General features: G+C 50.2%; 1 protein-coding gene across 2 annotated transcripts in view; it reads left to right on the top strand.

The window, feature by feature from the left end:
- Positions 1-23,392, top strand: part of RPTOR (regulatory associated protein of MTOR complex 1) — a 318,946-nt gene that overhangs the window by 253,780 nt on the left and 41,774 nt on the right. For both annotated transcript variants that reach the window (XM_061144572.1, XM_061144571.1), the window contains exons 14-20: positions 9,124-9,198; positions 12,157-12,222; positions 12,726-12,917; positions 13,266-13,406; positions 18,443-18,560; positions 19,432-19,572; positions 19,864-20,022. In XM_061144572.1, the coding sequence (XP_061000555.1) occupies positions 9,124-9,198; positions 12,157-12,222; positions 12,726-12,917; positions 13,266-13,406; positions 18,443-18,560; positions 19,432-19,572; positions 19,864-20,022 (892 nt within the window). The remainder of the gene's footprint in view (positions 1-9,123; positions 9,199-12,156; positions 12,223-12,725; positions 12,918-13,265; positions 13,407-18,442; positions 18,561-19,431; positions 19,573-19,863; positions 20,023-23,392) is intronic.

The following is a 23,392-nucleotide window of genomic DNA, read 5'->3' as shown; positions in this document are numbered from 1 at the left end:
AAGATTCATCATCATAAATATATCAGTGTTCCTGAATTAATTTAAACTTTAATATAATCCTTCCAAAATCACCCGCAGGCTTTTTTGTCTGAAACTAGACATTTTCTAAACATCCTATGGAGAAGTAAATAGAAATAGCCAGGGAAATATGTGTAGGAATTAATCCTACATATTCTCAAAATTAACTCTGAAGGCACCATCATAAAGAGCATTGTGGTGCTGGATTATGGACAAACTAGCCTCCTTAATATATAAAGAGCTCGTTGAAGTCAAGAAAAACACTAGCAATCTAATGGTCAATGGACACAAACCAACAGTTCACAGAAAGCAGAATACAAATGGCCTTTAGATTTATGAAAATGCTCAATCTTTTTCCTAATAAGTACACAGTAAGACTACACTGAAATACCACTTTTCACTTCTCAGATTGGCAAAAATTCAAATATTTTACAATGTGCTCTGTTGTGAAAATATAGAATGGTAGTATCTGTCAAAATTAGAAATGCATTTACCCTTTGATCTAGCAATGTCATGTTTGGGAGCACAATTTAACAGGTTTATCTGCAGATGTATGAAATAGCATGTAGAAGTTTATTCATGGCAATAGTGTGTATAATCACAAGGGACTGGTTCAGATCACAGGTCCCAGCACCACAGGAGACTGGGTATGTGAGCAGTGCTCCTCTGCAGTGGGATGTTGTGCATTAGCTGTGAAGATGTAGAAGGCTCTCTGTGGGCCCAAATGGCAAGACCTCCTAGGTGAGGAAATGCAAGAGGCAGACCCCAGGTGGAGGAGGTCGTGTGCTTAAGGAGAGAGCAGTTTGGTCTGTATATTCATATTTACTTATGTTTAGTCAAGAGACTATATAAGAAACTAGTAAGGCAATTAAACATAATGGTGGAAGAGTGGTTTTTTAAGCTTACATTTAATTTAATATTTATTTTCATTTTGACCCAGGTGTCACATTTTCTATGTTAAGATATGATACGCTGACTCCCTGTACCCCTTACAGGGACAGGAGATGGAAAAAAGCTTCTCATTCTATACCTTTCTATGGCATATTGATTTTTGAGCCTTTAAATACACATAGACCACAGCCTTGTCTAACTCAATGAAACTGTGAGCCATGCCGTGTAGGGCCACCCAAGACTGACAGGTCATGGTGGAGAGTTCTGACAAAATGTGGTCCACTGGAGAAGGGAATGGCAAACCACTTTAGTATTCTTGCTGTGAGAACCCCATGAACAGTATGAAAAGGCAAAAAGATAGGACAGTGAAAGATGAACTCCCCAGGTCAGTAGGTGCCCAATATGCTACTGGAGATCAGTGGAGAAATAACTCCAGAAAGAATGAAGGGATGGAGCCAAAGCAAAAACAACACCCAGTTGTGGATGTGACTGGTGACAGAGGTAAAGTTCAATCCTGTAAAGAGCAATATTGCATAGGAACATGGAATGTTAGGTCCATGAATCAAGGTAAATTGGAGTGGTCAAACAGGAGAAGGCAAGAGTGAACATCGACATTTTAGGAATCACTGAACTAAAATGGAATGGAATGGGTGAATTTAACTCAGATGACCATTATATTTATTACTGCGGGCCAGAATCCCTTAGAAGAAATGGAGTAACCCTCATAGTCAACTAAAAGAGTCTGAAATGCAGTACTTGGATGCAGTCTCAAAAACGAAAGAATGATCTCTGTTCATTTCCAAGGCAAACCATTCACTATCACATTAATCTAAGTCTATGCCCCAACCAAAAGCTGAAGTTGAACCGTTCTATGAAGACCTACAAGACCTTCTAGAACTAACACCCAAAAAAGATGTCCTTTTCATTATAGGGGACTGGAATGCAAAAGTAGGAAGTCAAGAGATAGCTGGAGTAACAGGCAAATTTGGCCTTGGAGTATGGAATGAAGCAGGGCAAAGGCTAATAGACTTTTGCCAGGAGTACAGAATGAAGCAGGGCAAACGCTAATAGACTTTTGTCAAGAGAACACACTGGTCATACCAAGTACCCTCTTCCATCAACACAAGAGAAGACTCTACACATGGACCTCACCAGATGGTCAATACTGAAATCAGACTGATTATATTCTTAGCAGCTGAAGATGGAGAAGCTCTATACAGTCAGCAAAAACAAGACCAGGAGATGACTGTGGCTCAGATCATGAACTCCTTATTGCCAAATTCAGACTTGAATTGAAGAAAGTAGGGAAAACCACTACACCATTCAGGTATGACTTAAAATCAAATCCCTTACGATTATACAGTGGAAGTGGCAAACAGATTCAAGGGGTTAGGTCTGATAGACAAAGTGCCTGAAGAACTATGGACAGAGCTTCGTGACATTATACAGGAGGGAGTAATCAAGACCATCTCCAAGAAAAAGAAATGCAAAAAGGCAAAATGGTTGTCTGAGGAGGCCTTACAAATAGCTGAGAAAAGAAGAGAAGCTGAAGGCAAAGAAGAAAAGGAAAGTGACACCCATCTGAATGCAGAGTTCCAAAGAATAGCAAGGAAAGATAAGAAAGCCTTCCTCAGTGATCAATGAAAAGAAATAGAGGAAAACAATAGAATGGGAAAGACTAGAGATCTCTTCAAGAAAATTAGAGATACCAAGGGAACATTTCATGCAAAGATGGGCACAATAAAGGACAGAAACAGTATGGACCTAACAGAAGCAGAAGATATCAAGAAGAGGTGGCAACAGGACACGGAGGAAGAACTATACAAAAAAGATCTTCATGACCCAGATAACCACGATGGTGTGATCACTCACCTAGAGTCAGACATCCTGGAATGCGAAGTCAAATGGGCCTTAGGAAGCATCACTACAAACAAAGCTAGTGGAGGAGATGGAATTCCAGTTGAGCTACTTCAAATCCTAAAAGAAGATGCTTTGGAAGTGCTGCTACTCAATATGCCAGCAAATTTGGAAAACTCAGCAGTGGCCACAGGACAGGAAAAGGTCAGTTTTTATTCCAATCCCAAAGAAAGGCAATGCCAACGAATGTTCAAACTACCGCACAGTTGCACTTATCTCGCATGCTAGCAAAGTAATGCTCAAAGTTCTCCAAGCCACGCTTCAACAGTACGTGAATTGTAAACTTCCAGATGTTCAAACTGGATTCAGAAAAGGCAGAGGAACCAGAGATCAAATTGCCAACATCTGTTGGAACATAGGAAAAACAAGAGTTCCAGAAAAACATCTATTTCTGCTTTATTGACTATGCCAAAGCCTTTGACTGTGTGGATCACAACAAACTGTGGAAAACTCTTCAAGAGATGGGAATACCAGACCACCTTACCTGCCTCCTGAGAAATCTGTGTGCAGGTCAAGAAGCAACAGTTAGAACTGGACATGCAACATTGGACTGGTTCCAAATGGAAAAGGAATACGTCAAGACTGTATATTGTCACCCTGCTTATTTAACTTATAGGCAGAATGCTGCTGCTGCTGCTGCCAAGTCACTTCAGTCATGTCCGACTCTCTGCGACCCCATAGACGGCAACCCACCAGGCTCTGCTGTCCCTGGGATTCTCCAGGCAAGAATACTGGAGTGGGTTGCCATTTCCTTCTCCAATCCATGAAAGTGAAAAGGGAAAGTGAAATCACTCAGTCGTATCCGACTCCTAGTGACCCCATGGACTGCAGCCTACCAGGCTCCTCCGCCCATGGGATTTTCCCGGCAAGAGTACTGGAGTGGGTTGCCATTGCCTTCTCCAACATGCAGAATACATCATGCGAAATGCTGGGCTGGATGAAGCACAAGCTGAAATCAAGGTTGCCAGGAGAAATATCAATAACCTCAGATATGCAGATGACACCATCCTTATGACAAAAAGCGAAGAACTACAGAGCCTCTTGATAAAAGTGAAAGAGGAGAGTGAAAAAGTTAGCTTAAAACTCAACATTCAGAAAACTAAGATCATGGCATATGGTCCCATCACTTCATTGCAAATAGATGGGGAAACAGTGGAAACAGTGAGAGACTTTATTTTTGGGGGCTCCAAAATCACTGCAGATGGTGACTGCAGCCATGAAATTGAAAGACGCTTACTCCTTGGAAGGAAAGTTATGACCAACCTAAACAGCATATTAAAAAGCTGAGACATTACTTTGCCAACAAAGGTCCGTCTAGTTAAAGCTGTGGTTTTTCCAGTAATCATGTATGGATGTGAGAGTTGGACTATAAAGAAATCTGAGTGCTGAAGAATTGATGCTTTTGAACTGTGGTGTAGAGAAGACTCTTGAGAGTACCTTGGACTCCAAGGAGATCCAACCAGTTGATCCTAAAGGAAATCAACCCTGAATATTCATTGGAAGGACTGATCCTGAAGCTGAAAATCCAATACTTTGGGCACCTGATGCAAAGAACTGACTCGTTGGAAAAGAGCCTGATGCTGGGAAAGATTGAAGGTGGGAGAAGGGGACAATAGATGATGAGATGGTTGGATGACATCACCGACTTGATGGACATGAGTTTGAGTAAGCTCCAGGAGTTACTGATGGACAAGGAAGCCTGCCATGCTGCAGTCCATGGGATCGCAAAGAGTCAGACCCAACTGAGTGAACTGAACTGTAATACATGCACAAATTTTTGTTTTGTTTTGTTTTGACCACACCATGTGGCTTGGGAGATCTTAGTTCCCCAACTTGGCATTGAATCCAGGGCCACGGCAGTGAAAACACTGAGTCCTAACCTCTGGATTGCCTGGGAAATCCCTACATTTGTAAATTTTATCTTACTGCACTTGGCAAGTGGGAAGGCCATTGTGCCAGGCCTTTGAGTTGTGCAGACAGACATACATCTTTAACTGCCTGGGAGGGACTGTGCCCCTGGGTTTTAAGAACATTGAGCTCTTGTGTGCAGTGAGCAGAACCCTCACTCTGGGGTTATTTTCTCAGGCACTACTAGTTTTATGGCCACAAGCATTGTTAAGACTCTGGGTGTATAAACAGTTCAAAGTAGTCCTGTATCTGTCTGGAGACGATTCTAATGTTCTGGTGGCAGTGGGTCAGGGCGCAGTTCAGTGCTGCTGTCTCTTGTGTGAACCTGGCTCACCTCTCCGGCATCCTTTCCTCATCCCAGGGAGTGAATTCTGCAACCCAAGGACAGGAAACAGGACCCTCCCTCTGTGGTTTTCTCCGTATTCACATCAGAACATGAATGGCTGTGTCCACTGGTGACATTGCTCAGGACTGTCCTGCTGGTTGGGCCTCATTTGATGCGTCGTGTCTGGTGGTCTGTTGATCTGTGCTGTTTGTGTCTTCCTGCTCCCCAGGAGACAGACTTTATAACCTGCATTAAGGAGAATGAAGGTAGGGCTTCCCCCACAGCATTCTTTGCTAGAATATTCTGAGGGGGCGCACCTGCCCTTGCCTTGTGAACTTACCCTCGCAGAAGCCAGAGTCTGTGGTCTCTGGACTCGGCTTGATCTCTGCTGCCTCCTGAAATCAGTTTGCAGACTGCATCTTCAACCACAGTGAACTGTGTACTTGCTTCCTCATCTCTGTTTGCTTTTCTTCTCTTCCTCACCTCCCTCCCTTTTTCTCATGTTAAAAATATAATTCCCTGATACAATGATCATGAAGATGGTTTTCCCAGCGTGAGGCTTATCCATTGTACTCCAGATATGCTGATCTCTGTGGTTTTCCTAAATGTGGGAAAGTCGACTGCCTAATTTGTGGTAGTGGGGGACTTTTCCCTACTAAGAAGAAGGAAAAAAAATGCATATATATATATATATATATATATATATATATATATATATATATATTTATACAGGTGTGCAGTTGCAGGGGGGCTTGCTTAGGAAAAAACCATTTCGTATTCATGCTCTTCCTCATCTCCACCCTCTTTCTATGCTGGCCTTAATATGTCAAACCTGTAGCTTGATCTGGGAGAAAACAGAGAGACGAGAGAGGGCCCTTGAAAAGCAGCCGTGTGGAGTGTGGGCTGCTGGAGCCCTGCATGTCTCAGGGGAGCTTCCCCCCAGTCTGTGTGTGCAGTGTGTCTGGGCCTTTGTAGTTTCAAGGACTGTTTTCTCTTTTAAGAGGGCACTTGGCCAAGTTGGGAGGGAGAGTGGGCAGCTGGTGACCACTGTCTCAGCATCCTGAAAAGTCAGCACCCTGCAGATCCCCAGCTCTCCAGCCCCAGATGTAGATACAGAGAGGGCTGGGATGGCGGATGGGGGTGATTGTAAGCCAGTTCCAAAAGGACAGTTGCTGAGCCCTGAGAGTGAGGGTGGACATGACCTGAAAACATTATTGTGGTTCCCACCTGTGTGGCAGCCTCTTCCAGACAGAGGTCGTTCTACACGAACAAGACCATCACCATTTCCAGTACCAAAGCCATAATGAAGCTATGGCTTCACCTACTCACACATGTGCCTCAGCTTCTGAATTAGCAGATATGACTTAGGGACCCGTCGTCACTCTGCGACGAGATATGTTTTATGAGCATCGCTGTAAATGTGTGGGCCTGGGTTTGACTTGTGGCACCTCTGGTTTAAAAACAAAGGAGAGTGGCTCTGTTTCCAGGTGCAGGCACCTTAACCCTGTCCCCAGATGCAGGCACTGTGCTGCAGGCGCCGTCTGAGTGCTCCCTCCCAGCCCCTTCTGGATGAGCCTCTGCAGACAGCATCTTGCTGACACCTTTTAGTTCATTTATCCAAACCTTCATTCAAAGTGAGGCATCCCTCATGGGAATGACTTGAAAGCTGCATGCTTAATTGGCTTCCGTGGCTCTTGGGGATTATTATCCTACTAACCTGAGCTCCTAGTGCCCCTGCTCCCTGACCACCCCCTCCATCTGCGCTTAAACAGCTGAGTCCAGTCGCCACCTTATTAGTTTATTGATGTGAGGAAAAACACCTCATTATCAGAGCACCCTGAGAAGTAGGCCAGCGTGGGAGAGAGGAGGTCAGGGCTCCAGGCTGCAGTAAACAGTAGATTCTGTCTGCAAAATCACCCTGCCCCTGAGAGAGTTTCACACTGGGCGTGCCCCCAAGCCAGCAGTGCCCTGCAGAGCTAGGGAGGTTTTGCAGTGTGTAACTTTTCTCCTTTTATTCTCAGAAACTCAGATCTTAAAATTCCAGCCCTCTCTACTTCTTGAATGGCCTTTATCCCCTAGAGTGGAGCATGCTGGGAGCTGATGAAATTCAGCGTCTCCCTGTAAACATGTTACCCTAAATCACCAAGTGGTTTTTCTGGGTATTGATCCAGGAAGCTCAGTGAGCAGTATGACCACGTTCTGTGGGTTGCTTTCCAAGAACGAGAGCATCCGTGATTTATGAGTCACACTCCCGTGTTCAGATTGCACTTCCATGTGTCAGATGTTTCATCTGATTCCACCAGTTGAGCAAAGATTTCTCAAATGTCACTGGGGTCCCACACCTGCAAGAGGGAGGACCTGAGCATGAAGCCTGTTTCTTTGCCTCTTTCTCTTACTGGGCGCCTCCTTGGATGTCAATTCCTGAATGTCTGAGGTGCAGTTGTTTAAGTCCCTTGAAGAGCCAGCACCTGCAGAAACGCCTCCCAAGTCAGCCAGCCTGGTATAGAATCAGGGTTTCTGATGACCCCACTGCCTCAGGGCCAGTTCTTTTCCCTGAGATTTAGATTCCTTGCTTCTTGGTACCACCTGGAGCCCCTTCTGCTCACATACCTGTTTCCGTGTCTCCCAACTTGTCCTTCATGCTCCAGATCACCTCCCCCTCTACCCTGTGGCCATGGGCTCCCACCCAGTATGTGCATGACTTTTGATCTAGGAGTTCAGCCTGGCTCACCTCCTCCTGGTAGCTCCACTATGTGTCTCTGAGGTGCCTTGATGCAGTGTACCCCAAATCCAACTCCTTGCCCTCTCAGTCTCTGATGACACAGCCCCCACCTCTCCCGCCTCTTTAGTGGTCTCGCCAAGCAGTCGGATTGCCCAGCTCCTCCCTCCCAGATCCCTCTAGAACGATCTTAAGTCTCCAGGGTCCTCCCCACCACCTCTGACCCTGCTGCACATGGTCACCACCCCCAGTCTGACTTTCCAGCTCACCCTCCACTGCAGCTACCAGAGTGATTCTTCAACCTGCAGTTCAACAGTCTTCCCCCTCCCATTCCCAGTGCCCTCTGGTGTCTTCAAGACCCCATCCATGAAGCAGTCAAAGCTCTCTGCCTCCAGCCTTCCCTGGCCACCTTCTCCCTGGTTGCATATCCTAGCAGGATCCCCACCTGTTTTCCCACCTTCCACCCCCACTCTCACATCTGTCTTTCCTTCAGGGATGATCCCAGCTACTCCACCCCTCCCAGAGCTTCCCAAGCCCAGCATTTCATCATAAGCCAGAACTTCTCAGTTGTCTCCCCCAGGACTATGAGCAGGGTGTGGGGGTCTGTGTCCAGGACTGAGCCAGTGCTTGACACCTAGTGGGTCTTGAAAACTATGCTAACACATGACACGGTGGTGCTTACACATGCCATGTGCTCTGAGGAGGTGGCGAGACTTGCACACCTGGCAACCCACTTAGCCCTGAAATCAAACTTTCCACTTGGAGCTGCTCCTTTGGAGACAGGCCTCTAGGAAGCACCTGTTGGAATATAACCGTGTGATGTAAGTAATTCATAATTATGGTGTTTACATAGATTTTGTCAGGCTAAGCAAAGGTGTATGTATGACAAGCTCTGGCAGGGGCTGGGGTCTACAGAAACTGAGTGGTTTCAAGTGTTGGGCACGTCTCCGCTCAGAAGTGGTAGGAGATGTGCATGGGCCCTGGACTGACTCAGGAGAGAGGACAGGTATGGGAGCTGCGGGACGCAGACAGCCTCCGAAGGAGCCAGCCCAGCAGCCAGGGTACGCACACCCACCAGGTACCCAGAAGGGGTTTTCGAGAACGCCTCAGAGCCGCTGCGCTTCTGAGAGTGTGCAATGCCAGCCCTTTTCCCACAGCCAAGGGAAAATGCATTTGTACACAGCCGTCCCAGCTATTTTTTCAGATGAAAATTGGACTTGAGAGGTGAAAATGATGAAGACATAAAATATTCATTGCACATTCGTTTGTTCACACATTCCAAGAAGAAAAAGGAGCCCCTTCCTGGGAACTGCACTCACTGTTTCTCCTGTGTCTCTCCCCACAGTCATGCCAAGCTGACCTGGTGAAGGACAACGGCCACAAGTACTTCCTTTCAGTCTTGGCAGACCCGTACATGCCAGTAAGGACCAGCATGTTATGCTCTGGTGACACGTTTCCTGGGGGCTCTGGGGAAGGTTGCTCTACACAGAGGGACCTGTGGTGGAAGTGGGGAGCCCCTTACACTCCCAGCTCTGCCTCACTTGGATGATACTTTTTGCTTCCTGGCATATTATTTCAGTAGCTGCTTCCCTAAAGTAAGTCACAGTGAACCTTAATACACAGGCTGGTTTGGTTTTGTTTACTTGAGTCCTTTTTTTGGGCACATCTTTGCAGTGAAGTAGAATCCACTGTGCCTTGTACCCTGTCAACCAAGTTAGATCAATGACTACTTGTACATCCATAATATTGGCAGTTCCTTTGCCCAGTGCAGGATCTGGACCTAAGGGGAGGTTAATGCACTTTATCAATCAGCAAGGGGGTTGGGGCAGTGGAGGTGGTGGAAAAATTGAAAGTTGAAATTTGAAATATATTTTATTGTATTAAGTTGTTTAAAAATTAGTAATCCATGAATAGCATATAAAATAACTCCCAATAAGTGTTTTTAAATTAATATTTATGTTCCCTCCCTCTAGCTCCTAGCTTAGTAAAGAGAATAAAATAAACACCTTAAGTATCAATAATTACTCAATATAACTTAATTTTATCAGAATGTTTAATGAAATCTAACAGCTCACTCACACAGTCATAGGTGCCTCTGGTTGTGGAAAGGAACTTTTGGCTGTAGTTTCACCCTCTGGTTGGTTTTCTAAACTAAATGACAATTTAAAAAAAAAAACACAAAAATTTTCTAAAATCCAGGAAACATTAAAAACAGGATTGTTATAAAAGGTAAGCAGAATTTGTATGTTCCAACTGAAGTATGGTATTTAAACATCATCGAAGGTGGTTAAATTTAGACTTTATAAGAGTATTGGAAATAATACAGAGTGAGGAAGAGAAGTCAAACGACTGAGAAAGACATCTAAGCTGATAGACATGCAGTAAAATGATGAACAAAGTTGGCACAAGTGGGCCCCACTTCAAAACTACAAACACATGAAGTTTTGAGGATCTAGCCAGATTGAAAGAAAGGAAATTAAATCCACAGATGCCAAAACCTGAAGTCAGGGGAGGGGCACATTGAGTCCTGGGTGAACCTCACAATGACCGTGGAGCTCCACACGTGTGCAGCCCAAGTCTGCACACAAAAAAAAAACACAGGCTTGTGGGGCGAGCTGCCCACTCACTGGACGAGGACAAGAAGAGCTAATCCAGTCCATCCACGTCTGGGCAGAAAGTCAGGAAAAGCCTCTGTAAGAAATGGAAATTCCCCATGTGGGAGGAGCCACCAGCCAAGTGAGGAACATGAAATCTCCAGGGCCTGCCTGGAAGCGGCGAAGGCTGTACCTTTTCTGCAGGGCACCTTTCTGTATACCTTCACAGCCAGGGCACCAAGACTCGTGCCAGGAGTTCCAGCCTGCTCCTGGCCCAGGTCCAAGTGACGTAAGCAGAGCTGGCAGAAAGGAGGGTTGGCTCCCAGAGAACTTAAACTAATAGAGTTCTCTGGAAAAAGAGTGAAGAGCATTACAAATAAGTATGTTTAAGATAACTGGATAAACAATTTGTTTTAATTGTGTCCAAAAATAAACCTTGGTGTTTTTTTCCTCAGAAGTACTTTCTTGCCTGTTGTAAGAGAATAGTGTATTCTGTCCTGTTTACTCCTTTTCAAAAAATGACCAACTAGGGTCTTTTAATAAATAGGCATATTTTGGAGGGGAAAAAAAGAACCTGTAATGGAATATAGTCATTAGAAGCTCCATAGACAAATTAAACAGCAGAATTGACACAACCAGTAAAGAAGTCTGTGGAGAATTCATGTGGGAGGAAGCCACGAGGAGATGTGACGGAGGTTCTGAGAGGGGCTGAGCAGGCTAGCTGTGTTCAACAAAGGCCAGAGGGAGACAGGGGGACACACAGTTCACTGGAGAACTTCCCAGATTTGAAGAAGAAATGAGTTTTCAGCTTTATAAAGCACAATGAGTCTTGAGAGGGTTCAATAAAAACAAATCTACACAAAGACTCATCGTAATGAAAGTAGAGAATGTCAAAGGCAAGAGTAAAAATCTCTAAAGTAACTAGGATGTAAAGGAAGATGGTTGCAAAGATGTGGACAGCAGCCACCACAGTAACGGATGGAAGACAGAGAAGGGGCCCTCAAAACACAAGGGAAACTGTCACCCAGGTACCCTGTGTCCCCATGAGTGTCAGTTTGGGAGAGGGCAAAGCTAGCATATCTGAGGGCCAACAGCTTCTCAGGCAGCCAGGAGGCCCGCACTTCAGGAGGAGATGGAGCCCAGAAGTTAGTAAGAACCATCAGAAAGCAGACATTGGCAAACATGCCATGTATGTAAATCAACATTGGCTGTAAGAATAAGTAAGAGCAGTCATGCATGAGGGACTGAAGCTGGAGGAGGAATACTGGGAATCCAAGGCAGATACAGAGAATGACTAGACTTTGCTCCAGGTTAAAAACACAAGGTACCACAAATAGTTAAAAATAGACTGATGTCTGAGTCAGTAGACGCACAGAGGAGAGGAGAAAATGAGAATCGATCCGCCCACTAGAAGACCAGAAAGAAGGGAAAATGAAGTCAAGTAGAGACTGTGGTCAATCATTTTACGACCAGTGTGCTCAACTCCGATGGTCTGCTTCCATAGGCTTGGGCAGAACAGGGCCTCTGACGGAGCAGAGTCACCCGTCATGCAACATCATGTCAGGGACCCATCCGTCCTCCATGAGGCCAACCCAGAGCCATCAGACCCTCTTTAAAGCGCAGTTCCTATTTGGAGACTCAAAAGACAACAAAGCTGGCTCTCATTACTTTAACTACAGACCAGGCTCATCATAAAGATCCTGAAAGGATAACTCTAGTGCATGGGGGTGATGAGTTTCTGCCACAAAGAAAGTGCGAACTAGCCTGTGACTTCTGTTTTCCAGGCTGAGCACCGGACCATGACGGCCTTCATTCTGGCTGTAATCGTCAACAGCTATAACACAGGGCAGGTGAGTGTCACGCCCCTTCCCCACCCCTGCAGGGCCTACCTTTGGGTTGCAAATGCACAGCTGTGAGCTCCAGGATTTGGAGGCCAGAGGAACTGTCCTGAATGTATGTCTGAAGAAACAGTGACCTCAGAAGCAGGTAGGGGGAGGTTGGGGATCACACCAGCCCTGGGGGCTTCATGGAGGAGTGGGGGTCCGGACCCTTTGTTTAGCCCCAGTTGAATTGAAATTGGTGGGATTTAAAATGAGGAAAATTGAGGAACGTCCCCAGCAGTCCAGAGGTTAAGAATCCGAGCTTCCTCTGCAGGGTGCATGGGTTCAATCCTTGGTCCAGGAACTAAGATCCCACATGGCACAGCACAGAAAAAAAAGAGGAAAGTTGAACACATCTTGCAAAGTGATTAAGCATGGTTTCCCTGAGAAACCTGGGGGGCTAGGGCCAGCCCAGGACACCGCCCCAGTCAATGGTCGGTGGGTGATGCCCTGTGTTGCCTGCCTTCTCGCAGGAAGCCTGCCTCCAGGGAAACCTGATCGCCATCTGCCTGGAGCAGCTCAACGACCCCCACCCACTGCTGCGCCAGTGGGTGGCCATCTGCCTGGGCCGCATCTGGCAGAACTTTGACTCAGCCCGGTGGTGTGGGGTGCGGGACAGTGCCCACGAGAAGCTCTGCAGCCTCCTCTCTGACCCCATCCCTGAGGTGAGCTGTAACCCCGCCACTTCAGGCTGAGTGAGGTCAAGGTGAACCTGGGGACCACACCCCCAGAGCGCCCGCCCCTACTGCCCCCCCCCACCATGGGTTCCTTGGCCCCTGGCTTGGTCTCTGATGCCTGCCTGGCTTGGTCTCTTATACCTGAACACAGCCTGTCACCTGGCCCTCGGGCGTGGCTGCCACTAGCCTCTCATTTCCCTGCTCTGCTTGTCTGCACAAGTGGAGCTAGGCTGAGAGGACTATAGACAGGACTAAGCTGCATCTAGTAGGCTCCAGGGGCCCTGGCCAAAGCCAAACAGCCGGCCACAGGGTAACTGCTCCCTGTCCCGCCCACAGGTGCGCTGCGCAGCCGTCTTTGCCCTCGGCACGTTTGTGGGCAACTCTGCAGAGAGGACGGACCACTCCACCACTATTGACCACAACGTGGCCATGATGCTGGCCCAGCTCATCAATGACGGCAGCCCTGTGGTCCGGAAGGTGTGTGGCCCCCACTCCTAGGCAGTGCCAAGCGCCTCCAGGCCGGGCTCCCTTGGCGCCCAGGTCGAGTCGTGACCCTGACCTGACCGCAGCTTCGAGCGCTCAGTCCGCCCCCAGCGCGCATCCTGCCGAGAGCCAACTTTAAATGTTTGTTTAATTCTCTCCAAAATGCGTTTCTTCACCAGATACTCGTGTGTTTGCTTCATTTAAAGGCATTTAACAGGCTGCGTCTCCTGGCAGCTTGTATAATAGGCTCCTTCCTGCCTGGGAGCAACACATACACACATCACGGAGATTCAAAAGAGCAGTAGCCACCCACAGACAGACGGAAAGGTTTGTGTAGTGTATTCCCCTCCCCGCCCCCATGTTTGTCAGCGACTGAACGGAACAGTTCTTTGCAGTTGAAACTTTTACTTCTCTGTTTCAATGTAGAAGGGCCATGATCTCCATCCAAGACCTCACCCCCCCTGTCAAAAATAGGCTCAGAACAGATCAACCCTCTCCCTCCCACAGCCAAAAGGGCCTGTGGGGGAAACCCCACTGTCGGCCATGTTTCAGGGTGGCCTTGAAGGCCCACCCTGGGAGCAGAGACTTCTCTAGGACCAGGAGGGCAGTGCCGTCCTGTGTGTGATCCTGAGTCACCTCTCATCACCTACAGGTGCTCGGCTGCTTCTCGGCATGTCTGACATCCCTGTGCCAGGGAAGGGAGGTTGGTTTCTCAGAGGTAGGGGTGGTTTGGAGGGTGCCTGTTTGGAGAGCAAACCACTAACTTGGTGGTGGGAACGTTATCGGGGCAAGTTCAGGTCAGCCGGGAAGGACTCATTCCATCTTGAGTTCCCTCAAAGAGCCATGAACCCAGTTACTAATAGACCAGGTCATCTAGAGAAATGTTAACAATGTGGAATGATCCTCCAGATGCCTTTTCATGTTTTTATTTTGGGTTCTCATCATTAGCATCTGTCTGAAGCTGGCTTCCTTGAGTCAGAGTCTTCTTTTTCCCAAGTCAGATTGCCTGTATGTGATCAAAGCAGCGGTTCAGCAGTATCTTTAATTGTCTGTTAAGATTCCTTTTAAAGAAAGGAACTCTTTTTCAGTTCTTCCCCCAAAACACTTTAAAAGGATGTTAATAAAAATAGGAAGAATGTCCATCTGAGTCTCCAGTATCAGGAGAATGGTCTCCAGGTCATCAGGAACACAAGGACCAAACACTCAAGCACATCCCGGGTGACCTGACATGGCCCCAGGCTCCTTTCCCAGCCTCACTCCACTCGCCATCCTTCCCCAGACCTGAGATGCTGAGGTGTAGCCAGGTCATTCCTGTGGGCATTTGGGGTTGACCTTGCCTGGGCCTGCAGACATGGGTGCTGAGAAGAGCTCTGCCTTTGCTCGCCCAGCACTGGAGCTCAGCTCTCAGCTGCCTCAGCACACCAGGCTCAGTGCATGGAGCAGCAGTCACCCACCTTCAAGAGATACAGGGTCCGAGTCCAGTGGAAGGCACAGAACCAGCAATTGTGCTAAAACCCTCGTTAAGTGAGCCACACCCTAGAGACCAGCCCAGGTCAGGGGTGCTGACCTCATAGTGGGAGGAGGGGAGCCTGTGCCTAGGTTGTGAGGGACAAGGGACAGGGAGAGGGAGTGAGGCAGGACCGTGTGCAAAGGGCCAGGCACGTGCAAGACCATAGTGTGCCCGGGGCTGCCCATCCTGTGCGCTAGAGCACAGAGCATCCTCGGCATCCCAGGTCCTCTGTTGGGACTCGGGACCGTCACTGCCTTCAGGGCTTTTTCTCTTTGGGAGATGGCCAGCAATGCAGGCCTGTTAAATAAGGGGGCTACTTTGCTGTGGAAACATGGGCGACACGGAGATTCAGGGAGACTGGGGCCCATGGATTGGAGAGAGGATCCAGGCTTTAATAGGGTGAGTGACACCGACTCAGAGGCTGAGCCCTCATTCCCATCACAGCTGTAACCCTAATGCTTTTGGCAGCTTGCCTTTCCCATCTTTGTCCAGAGCACATGGTGACAGTTGTGCCCAATGCACTCTGAGGGGACACAGGCCCAGCCTGCAGGCCCAGCAGACCCAGTGCTAGGGCACCTGAGGGTCTGAAACAAGACTCTGCCTTGAGCACTGCACTCCACGAGCCCACCTGAGCTTAGGTGTGAGAAGTCCCAGCTATAACCAACTGCTGGTGTCTCTAGCTCATGGCAATACAAGACATGTCAGGGTATCATGGCGGGGCTTCGTAAAGTCACATGTCTGCAATATAAAATAATTGCCCTGTTGACTCCTGAACGATGAAAGCATCCTTTTCTGGAGGAGGCAGTCATGGCAGAGAGGGAAGATTTTTGCTTGTTGACCTCTTTAATGAGCTTACTTGATAAAATCAAGAGTCAGCAAGTTCACCTAAATTATTTTGAACTTGAACTTGTGCACGAAGTACAGGATGGCAGATTGCCCAATCAGCAAGCCGCCCACACCTCATCAAGAAGGGCCAGGACCCGGAGTGGTGGAGTGGGGAGGGGGAGGTTTGTGACCACCCCACTGTCACCCTGTTTTTCTCAAGGGCTGACCAGTCCAGCCCTGCGACCCTTGCCTGCAGCTGACTGGGTGCTGTCCACCTTAGCAAAGAAAGAAGATTGCATCCATTTTCTCTAGTTTACATTTATTTAGTAACCACAGACCCACAGAGGAGCAGTTCCTGGCGTCCACCTCCCTTCACACACGTCTGCCTCCAACTGACCTGATGAATGGCATCAGAGGGTGTTTCCCATCAATGTTCAGGACATCTCTGGTGGCGGCGACAAGACGGCCAAGCCACCCAGACTGGAGTGCCTTCTCCCACAGGCGAGCCCAGAGGCCATCCAGATGGAGCAGATGGGCTCCCTTTCCCACAGCACCGCTCTGGCCTCCTGGGAGCTGAGCTTGATACTTGGTGGCCATGGGCCGAAAACAAATGTCAGCCAGTAATTCATGGTTGGAAACATGGAGAAGGGGCAGCCCTTGGGGACCACCCAGGAAGACGTGTGGTCCAGCCTTCCAGGCCACCACAGGAGGAGCGTTAGCCGACTCCCCTCAGGCCGTGTTTGTAACCAGGCATGATGTCCCTGAATCCTGATGGCAAGTCACCCAAACAGTTGAACCGTATGTTAAAGATTATGCTGTGTCCAAAGGGAAGAGGCTTCATTCCGTCAGCAGATACTTGTTAAGCGCCGCCTGTGGGCCAAGCCCTAGGTAACCAGACCTCCAGAACTTGCACTTGGATATGGCGGAGGGTGGAAACCTCCAGAACTTGCACTTGGAGACAGGAGTGAAGGTAGAGAACAGGTATCCCCGGTGGAGGTGGAGGCCTCTCCAGGCCGAGTGGACAGCAAGGTGCCAAGGCGCGGGGCAGGAGACCTGCTTGCTCCCAGTGTGAGCAGGAGGCTGGAGTGTGGAGGTGGCGGGACCGCTCTGCCGGGAAACGGGGTGAGGCTGCTGGCCAGAGGGGCTCGGGTAACCATGCTGGTATGCTTCCGAGGTCTGAGAATAACTCAAGCCTTCCACCCAACCTCGCTCTGGCCAGACATGCCTGAAGACCTCTGAAGGCCGGAGCCCACGGCCACCACCCAGCAGGAGGAGTTTGACCAGCCCTCACAGCTTCCCCCAGATCAAACGGTCCAAGACCTAGGAATCTGCTTCCGGTCCAGCTGAGATGTTTTCACCAATTCAGAGTGAAGGGAAAACCTGTGTCTTTTGAAGACAGTTCAGGCTTCTTCCTGAAGTAGGAAATGGCAACTTGGCCTGTATTCTTGCCTGGAAAATTCCATGGACAAGGAAGCCTGGTGGGCTACAGTCTATGGGGTCGCAAAGAGTCAGACACGACTGAGCACACATGTGGGCAGGCTGCTTCTTCACTGGGAGGGGCCGGTGGGCAACCCCTCGACAGCCTGTTACCCAGCACTGTTAGACTCAGGGACAGGCTGGTTGGGTGGCAGGATCGGCAGAGAGAAAGATGGGTCAGGATGATTCAAGGGTCTCACTGAAGCCACCAGAGGGCACAAGCCAAGAGTCCCTGGTAGGGGCTGAATGGAAAGGGTTGGGTGGCAGGCCCTGGGCAGGTCAAGTTGGGTTTTAGAGTGCCTGGTGGGCATGCATGGTCAGCATTTGGAAGGAACAGGCTGGGTCTCAGAGACAGGATCAGAGAGGTGGGTTTGGGAGTAAAACCCACACACACGCCGGGGAGGCCAAGGAATATCTAAGGGTGAGGTAGGAGAGAAGGGGGGTCCACCCTAGCTTGTTGACACCTCAGCATAGCTCTCCTGGCCCTGGTGTCTGAAGAATTCACAGAACAAGAAGGGGCTCTCAGACTTTGGCCTTCTGCTAAGTATTTTTCTAAAAAGTAAAATAAAGTTGTGGGAACCATTTGAATAGTAATAGGAAAAGTAATACAAACCTACATCCAGTTTTATTTCCCGTGATTTTTAGGATCTCCAGGTCACCAGGTCCCAAAAGAGATCAGGTGTGTTCCCCTTGGACTGAGGCATCTGGGCCTGAAGTCATGTAGAACTTCCCTGTTGCCTTTTGGGGACTGGAAACCAGTTTATCTTTGGAGACTTTACATTTAGTAAAGGAACGTGCTGTACTGCCCAGCGCGTCCTGCTTTAATGCCCGGAGCTCTCTATGGTGTTGACCATAGGAGGCCCTGAGGGCTCTTCCCTGTCCCACTCTGGGGTGTCCTCCCCCATATCCCTACCAGGCCCCCCAATCCTGCCGCTCACACCCAGCAGTCAGCAATCTCTCCTCCAGGTGTTCGGGGCGTCCCTCAGAGGCCCTCATCTTCACCTTACTGCTTGTTTAGAGGTTTCTGCCCACACCGGACACTCGAGGGTGCTGTGTTGAGGGGCCAGCCCCCATCTCAGCCCCGAGTGCCGTCTGTCCCCCACCCCACACCCACCTTTTCTCCGTGGTGGCTCGAGCGCCCAGTGCCAGCATGCACATCTCACTGCTGAGTTCTCTCCCCACCTCAAGTCAGTGTCGCTGTCTCTTCTCCTCCTGGCAGGAGCTGGTGGTGGCTCTGAGTCACCTTGTCATTCAGTATGAAAGTAATTTCTGCACCGTGGCCCTGCAGTTCATGGAAGAGGAGAAGAACTACCCGCTGCCCTCTCCAGCCACCACAGGTAGGACCACCGCAGGTATGATGCTGAGGTGGAGCCCGTGCAACTCGCTGACCCTGGGGCCCCGGTCTGAACTGTCAGCAGGCCCCTCGTTCTGCTGGGTCCTGAGCCCACATGTCAAGTCCTGGCCACACAGATATCTGCAGTTCTTGTCTTCTCAGAAGAATAGAAAGGGCAAGAAAGAGGGCCCCCTTGACCCCCTGGTTTCTTTCCTTTTTACCCTTTTGGAAATCAAGTCACACAAACCTCGAAGGGTAGGAGCTGCTGCCATAGGGACTGGAGGACGCGCTTTCTTCCCGTCACAGTTCTCACGTCAGTGTCGCGTTAGGCAGCTCCTCGTCTCACATTTACTGAATTTATATTTCTTCATCTTGGGCTGCCCCCTCCCCCAGAGCATAGCCATCTCTGCAGAAAAGAGGACTTGTGATCAGGCATGTGACCATTGCTGGTTTAGTACATCAGGGAAGGAAACGGCCGGCATGCCCTGGTGAGGGGCGGTGCAGGGGAGGCTGAGCCAGCAGACAGCTGTCCCAGCACTGCCCCTACTCTGGCTCTGTTTTGGTTTGGGGGCAGCAGCCGCAGGCAGGTCCCAGAGCACCTGGTGCGAGTCTTGGGGAGACCACTGTGTGTGGGCCCCTGTAGTTGAACTCTCACAAAATGCCAAGCATGGCTCATGGTCACCTGCTCCCGCTCCCCTCACTGTGGTCATGACCTTGTCCACCTGACCCTGACACCCATCTGGCAGAGACCCTGTTGAGCTGAAGGGCCCTGCTGTAGAGTCACATCATCCTGGTAGAACCCGCTGTCACATTCTGTCTAGCCGCCTGCGGCCTGAGCCCTCCATTAAGTCTTCTCGCTTCTTCTCTCTTCCCAGAGGGTGGGAGTCTGACCCCTGTGCGGGACAGCCCCTGCACCCCCAGACTGCGCTCCGTGAGCTCCTATGGGAATATCCGTGCCGTCACCACGGCTAGAAACTTAAACAAGTCTTTGCAAAACCTGAGCCTGACAGAAGAAAGTAAGAGCCCAGAGGCTGGGTGCTCGAGTGGGATGGTCATGGGTCATCTTCTGGGACCTTGTGTTAGATGGTCACCCACCCCACCCCTCCTGCCTACCTGGACGTGAGCAGAAGTCCTGGTTCACTACCAGGGGTGGCCAGTGATTGTCCTGCAGCCCCACTGGGCACACCTAGTCCTAGGCCCCCAGCACCCTTCCCCAGCCCTGTGCCCGGAAGCCCAGCCCCTCCTGCAGGCCAGGAGATGGGGTGGGTGTGTGCTAACTGCCCCCTCTCATGGCGGTGCCCTGCCAGCCGGCGGCTCAGTGGCCTTCTCCCCCGGGAACCTGAGCACAAGCAGCAGCGCCAGCAGCACCCTGGGCAGCCCCGAGAATGAGGAGTACATCCTGTCCTTCGAGACCATCGACAAGATGCGCCGCGTCAGCTCCTACTCCTCCCTCAACTCCCTCATTGGTGAGTCCCACCTCCCCTTCTCCACTGGTCCCCTGGGCACCCCCAGGTTCCCGCCTGGGTGGGCAGTGCTGGGACACGCTCAGTGGGAGGAGGGAGTAAGGCTTATCTTGCTGTGGCAGCAGGAACCTCACCCTTGGACGCTGGTCTGACCCAGGCCGTCCAGGGAGCCAGCCTTGTCCTTGGGCAGGCTGCAGGACTCCCGGGACTGCAGAGCAGGATGATTCTGCCCTCAGGGGACATTTGGGGTGTCATGGCCAGAGCAGGGGGTGCTCCCAGCATCTGATAGGTGGTGTGGCCTCTGATGGCACCCAGGGTCCCCCAGAGAAGGCATGTGTGAGGTCCAAGGTCAGAGCCCTGCTCCAAGGGCGCAGACAGCCCTTCCCTACTCAAATTCCCTGGCCAGAACCTCCCTCCCACCATCCAAGGACCCCCCTCTGTGCTTTCACCTTCAGTCAGTCCAGCAGTTTCCTACTTGACTGCCTGGACATTGACATTTGAGCGAAGGCTCAGAGTGGCCTTGTGTTCTGCCTTGAGTGGGGACCCCCTGGTTCTGCTGCTACGCTCACTGAGAAATGGGAAGTTAGCCCGTATCCTCACTGCATAGCCAGCCGTAAAGACTTGGACCGGTGTGTCACACCCCACATGTGTGTTTTGTTACCAACTTAAGGGGTTATAGACGAAGTTAAAGAACCCAGAGCCCCTCCCCGTTGCCTGTGCAGGGTTCCCACGAACTCTTAAATGTCACGTCAATGACATCGCACATCCCCTGTCCTCACTCTGCTCTGACCGCTGTGTGTCCATGCTGCTCACCTGAGTCTTGTTTGCTCCCTTTCATGATCTGCTGCAATTCACTTGTCCATTCTCCTGTTGGTGGACAGTGACCTTACTCTGACTTTTCCTTCTTTCCTCCTTTTTCAAAAAGCAGACTCGGGATTTTTGGCCCCAGCTCCACCTCCTGCCCTCCCCACTGCACCTGGTGATGCTGGGCTTCTTGGCCCCTGGGTGCCTCCCCTTGGCTGGAGAGCTTTGCCTCCAGCTACCTCGCGGGCTGCTCCTCGGTCCAGTCACAGTCCTGCTCCAGTCACTTTAAAAGAAGCTTTCCAGGCTCCCCCGACCCTAACCCAGAATTGCTTTCTGCAGTCACTCTGCATCTCTCTCCATCTCTCTGCTTTCCTCCTGAGAACTTTTCCCCAGCAGACTTAACGATGTATGTTCCCGTTTATTCTGCCTGGTTCTGTCTCTGACCAGGGATGTCAGAGTCACAAGTGAAGGAACTTTGTCACCTGCCATAGCCCCATCCCCCCACATCCCATGCTGGGTGTACAGTAAGTATCCATAACATGCACAGGCGTGGGCTGCAGCAGACACCCTGCAGTGTGACACACGTGGTGTCTGGCTCCATGCAGAAGGAGACTGACCTCAGAGGGCTCCGTTCCAAGGAGGACAAGCTCCTGTGCCCGTGCCCCCACTTCTGGTCCAGTCAGGCTTCCCCATCTTATGTGAGCAAACAGACTCCTCGTGGTGTTGATTTGCATGTCCCTCCATTACAATGAGGTTCAGCTCATGTGTTCATTACCCTCCCCTGCTCCCACACACACCCTCCTGATTGGTTGGTACTGTTTTCATTAGTGTTCAGTTCTTGGTGGTTTGCTTGTTTCCCTGTTACTCTCTCTGCCTCTTGGCATCACATGACAGTGTTTGACGTTTCTGACTCACCAGTGTCGTGATCTGAAGGGGCAGTTCAGTTCAGTTCGGTCACTCAGTCATGTCCGACTCTTTGCAATCCCATGAATCGCAGCATGCAAACAGGCCTCCCTGTCCATACTCAAACTCATGTCCATCGAATCAGTGATGCCATCCAGCCATCTCATCCTCTGTCGTCCCCTTCTCCTCCTGCCCCCAATCCCTCCCAGCATCTGAAGGGGCAGGGCAGTCCAAATGTGCTTGCCGTCAGAAGACATGAGACCAGTCTTCTGCTGGCCCTAGAAAGGACTCAGGACTAATTCTACAAGATGCGTCTCCCTGGGGCCCATAAGAGTCTGGTGACTGTAGGGTCCAGAGCTAGTTGGTACCACCACACCACCCACTGCAGTACAGCCCGGAAAGGGGGATCCTTTTGTCCTTGGTGCTACCTTGGGGGTGTAAGGGGTGAAGTGTCGGTGTTCCATTTGAGGCCACATGAGCTCAGAGGGCACAGCCCAGCCCTCCCACCCCAGCCACATTCCGTGTCCTCTGGGGACTTGAGAGCCTCGTCACTGATTCTTTCCTCCACACAAAACCTGGTTCCTGAACATTTTTTACTGGAGAAAACTGAATTTTATCTGTATATGGTTCAGATCTTTGAAAACTTCAGTGGGCAAGTTTCACAATGAGCTGGAGCTGGAAGGAACACTAAGAAGAAGTAACTGTGGGCCAGAGCGGATGTCCACCTGGAAACGTGGTGCTTACATAAGTGTTCAAAATTCATAACCTACACAAAATCCCGTTACTGGTAGCATTCGCCTGTTTAAAGCCAATTTTTTTCTTTCATTTCAACCAAAGAACAATCTCTTTAGCAATCTCTTTAGCCTCTTTGACTGAATATTGGAAAAGAGTTTTCAAAACCATGGCAACCTAGGACGTCCACTTATTCTCATCTTCTCCCAGAAGACTAGCCCCTCCCAGGCTCCCCCTTCCCCCCACTGTCTCCAGAACACTCGAGGTCTCACCTGCCGAGGGAAGTGCTGTCCCCCCACCGCGGCAAAGGCTGATCGCACGTGTCTCCACATGCCTGAGCGTGTCTGCCCAGCGTCTGTGAGTCTGCACTGGGACCTGACTGTGTCACCACCTTCTGAAATCTTCTTTGGTGTCTCCCTCTGTGTGTGCCTCACCCACTCAGCCATTTAGCCCGAACTCTGCGTGTGTCCCCAGTCAGTTCTTTCCATTTCTGGGCCCCCCCACCCCAGGACTGGGCATCAGCTTCTCGCTCCCCACCACCCGTGCAGAGCAGACCCCCCCCACACACCATCATTCGCTCTGCACAGACCACCACCCAGCTGACACCATCACAGAAATTCATTTCCTATAAAGTCCAAGCTGTGGCCAGCACTCAAGGCCTTCCTACTGAGAGCTACCTGGCCCTCACCGTAGCCCCGCCCATTGCGCGCACCGCCCAGACCAGCCGCTGGCCCCTGTGTGGGGCCTGGGCACCTCTGCCTTTACTCCCCTCCCACACCCCCTCTCCACACAGCAGTGTCGCCCATTCCTCTCCACCCTAACTTTCTGTGGCGTCTCAGGAGGTCCCTGACCCATCAAGTGCCTTCGCGTTACACACTTAACCTGCAGCATCACATCAGGCTATGACATTGCTGTCTTAATCAACAGGTTTGGT

This window comes from Dama dama, chromosome 5 (genome assembly GCF_033118175.1).
Source record: "Dama dama isolate Ldn47 chromosome 5, ASM3311817v1, whole genome shotgun sequence".
Lineage (NCBI taxonomy): Eukaryota > Metazoa > Chordata > Mammalia > Artiodactyla > Cervidae > Dama > Dama dama.
Note: the sequence above shows the minus strand (reverse complement) of the source record. Positions and strands in the feature narration are given on the sequence as shown.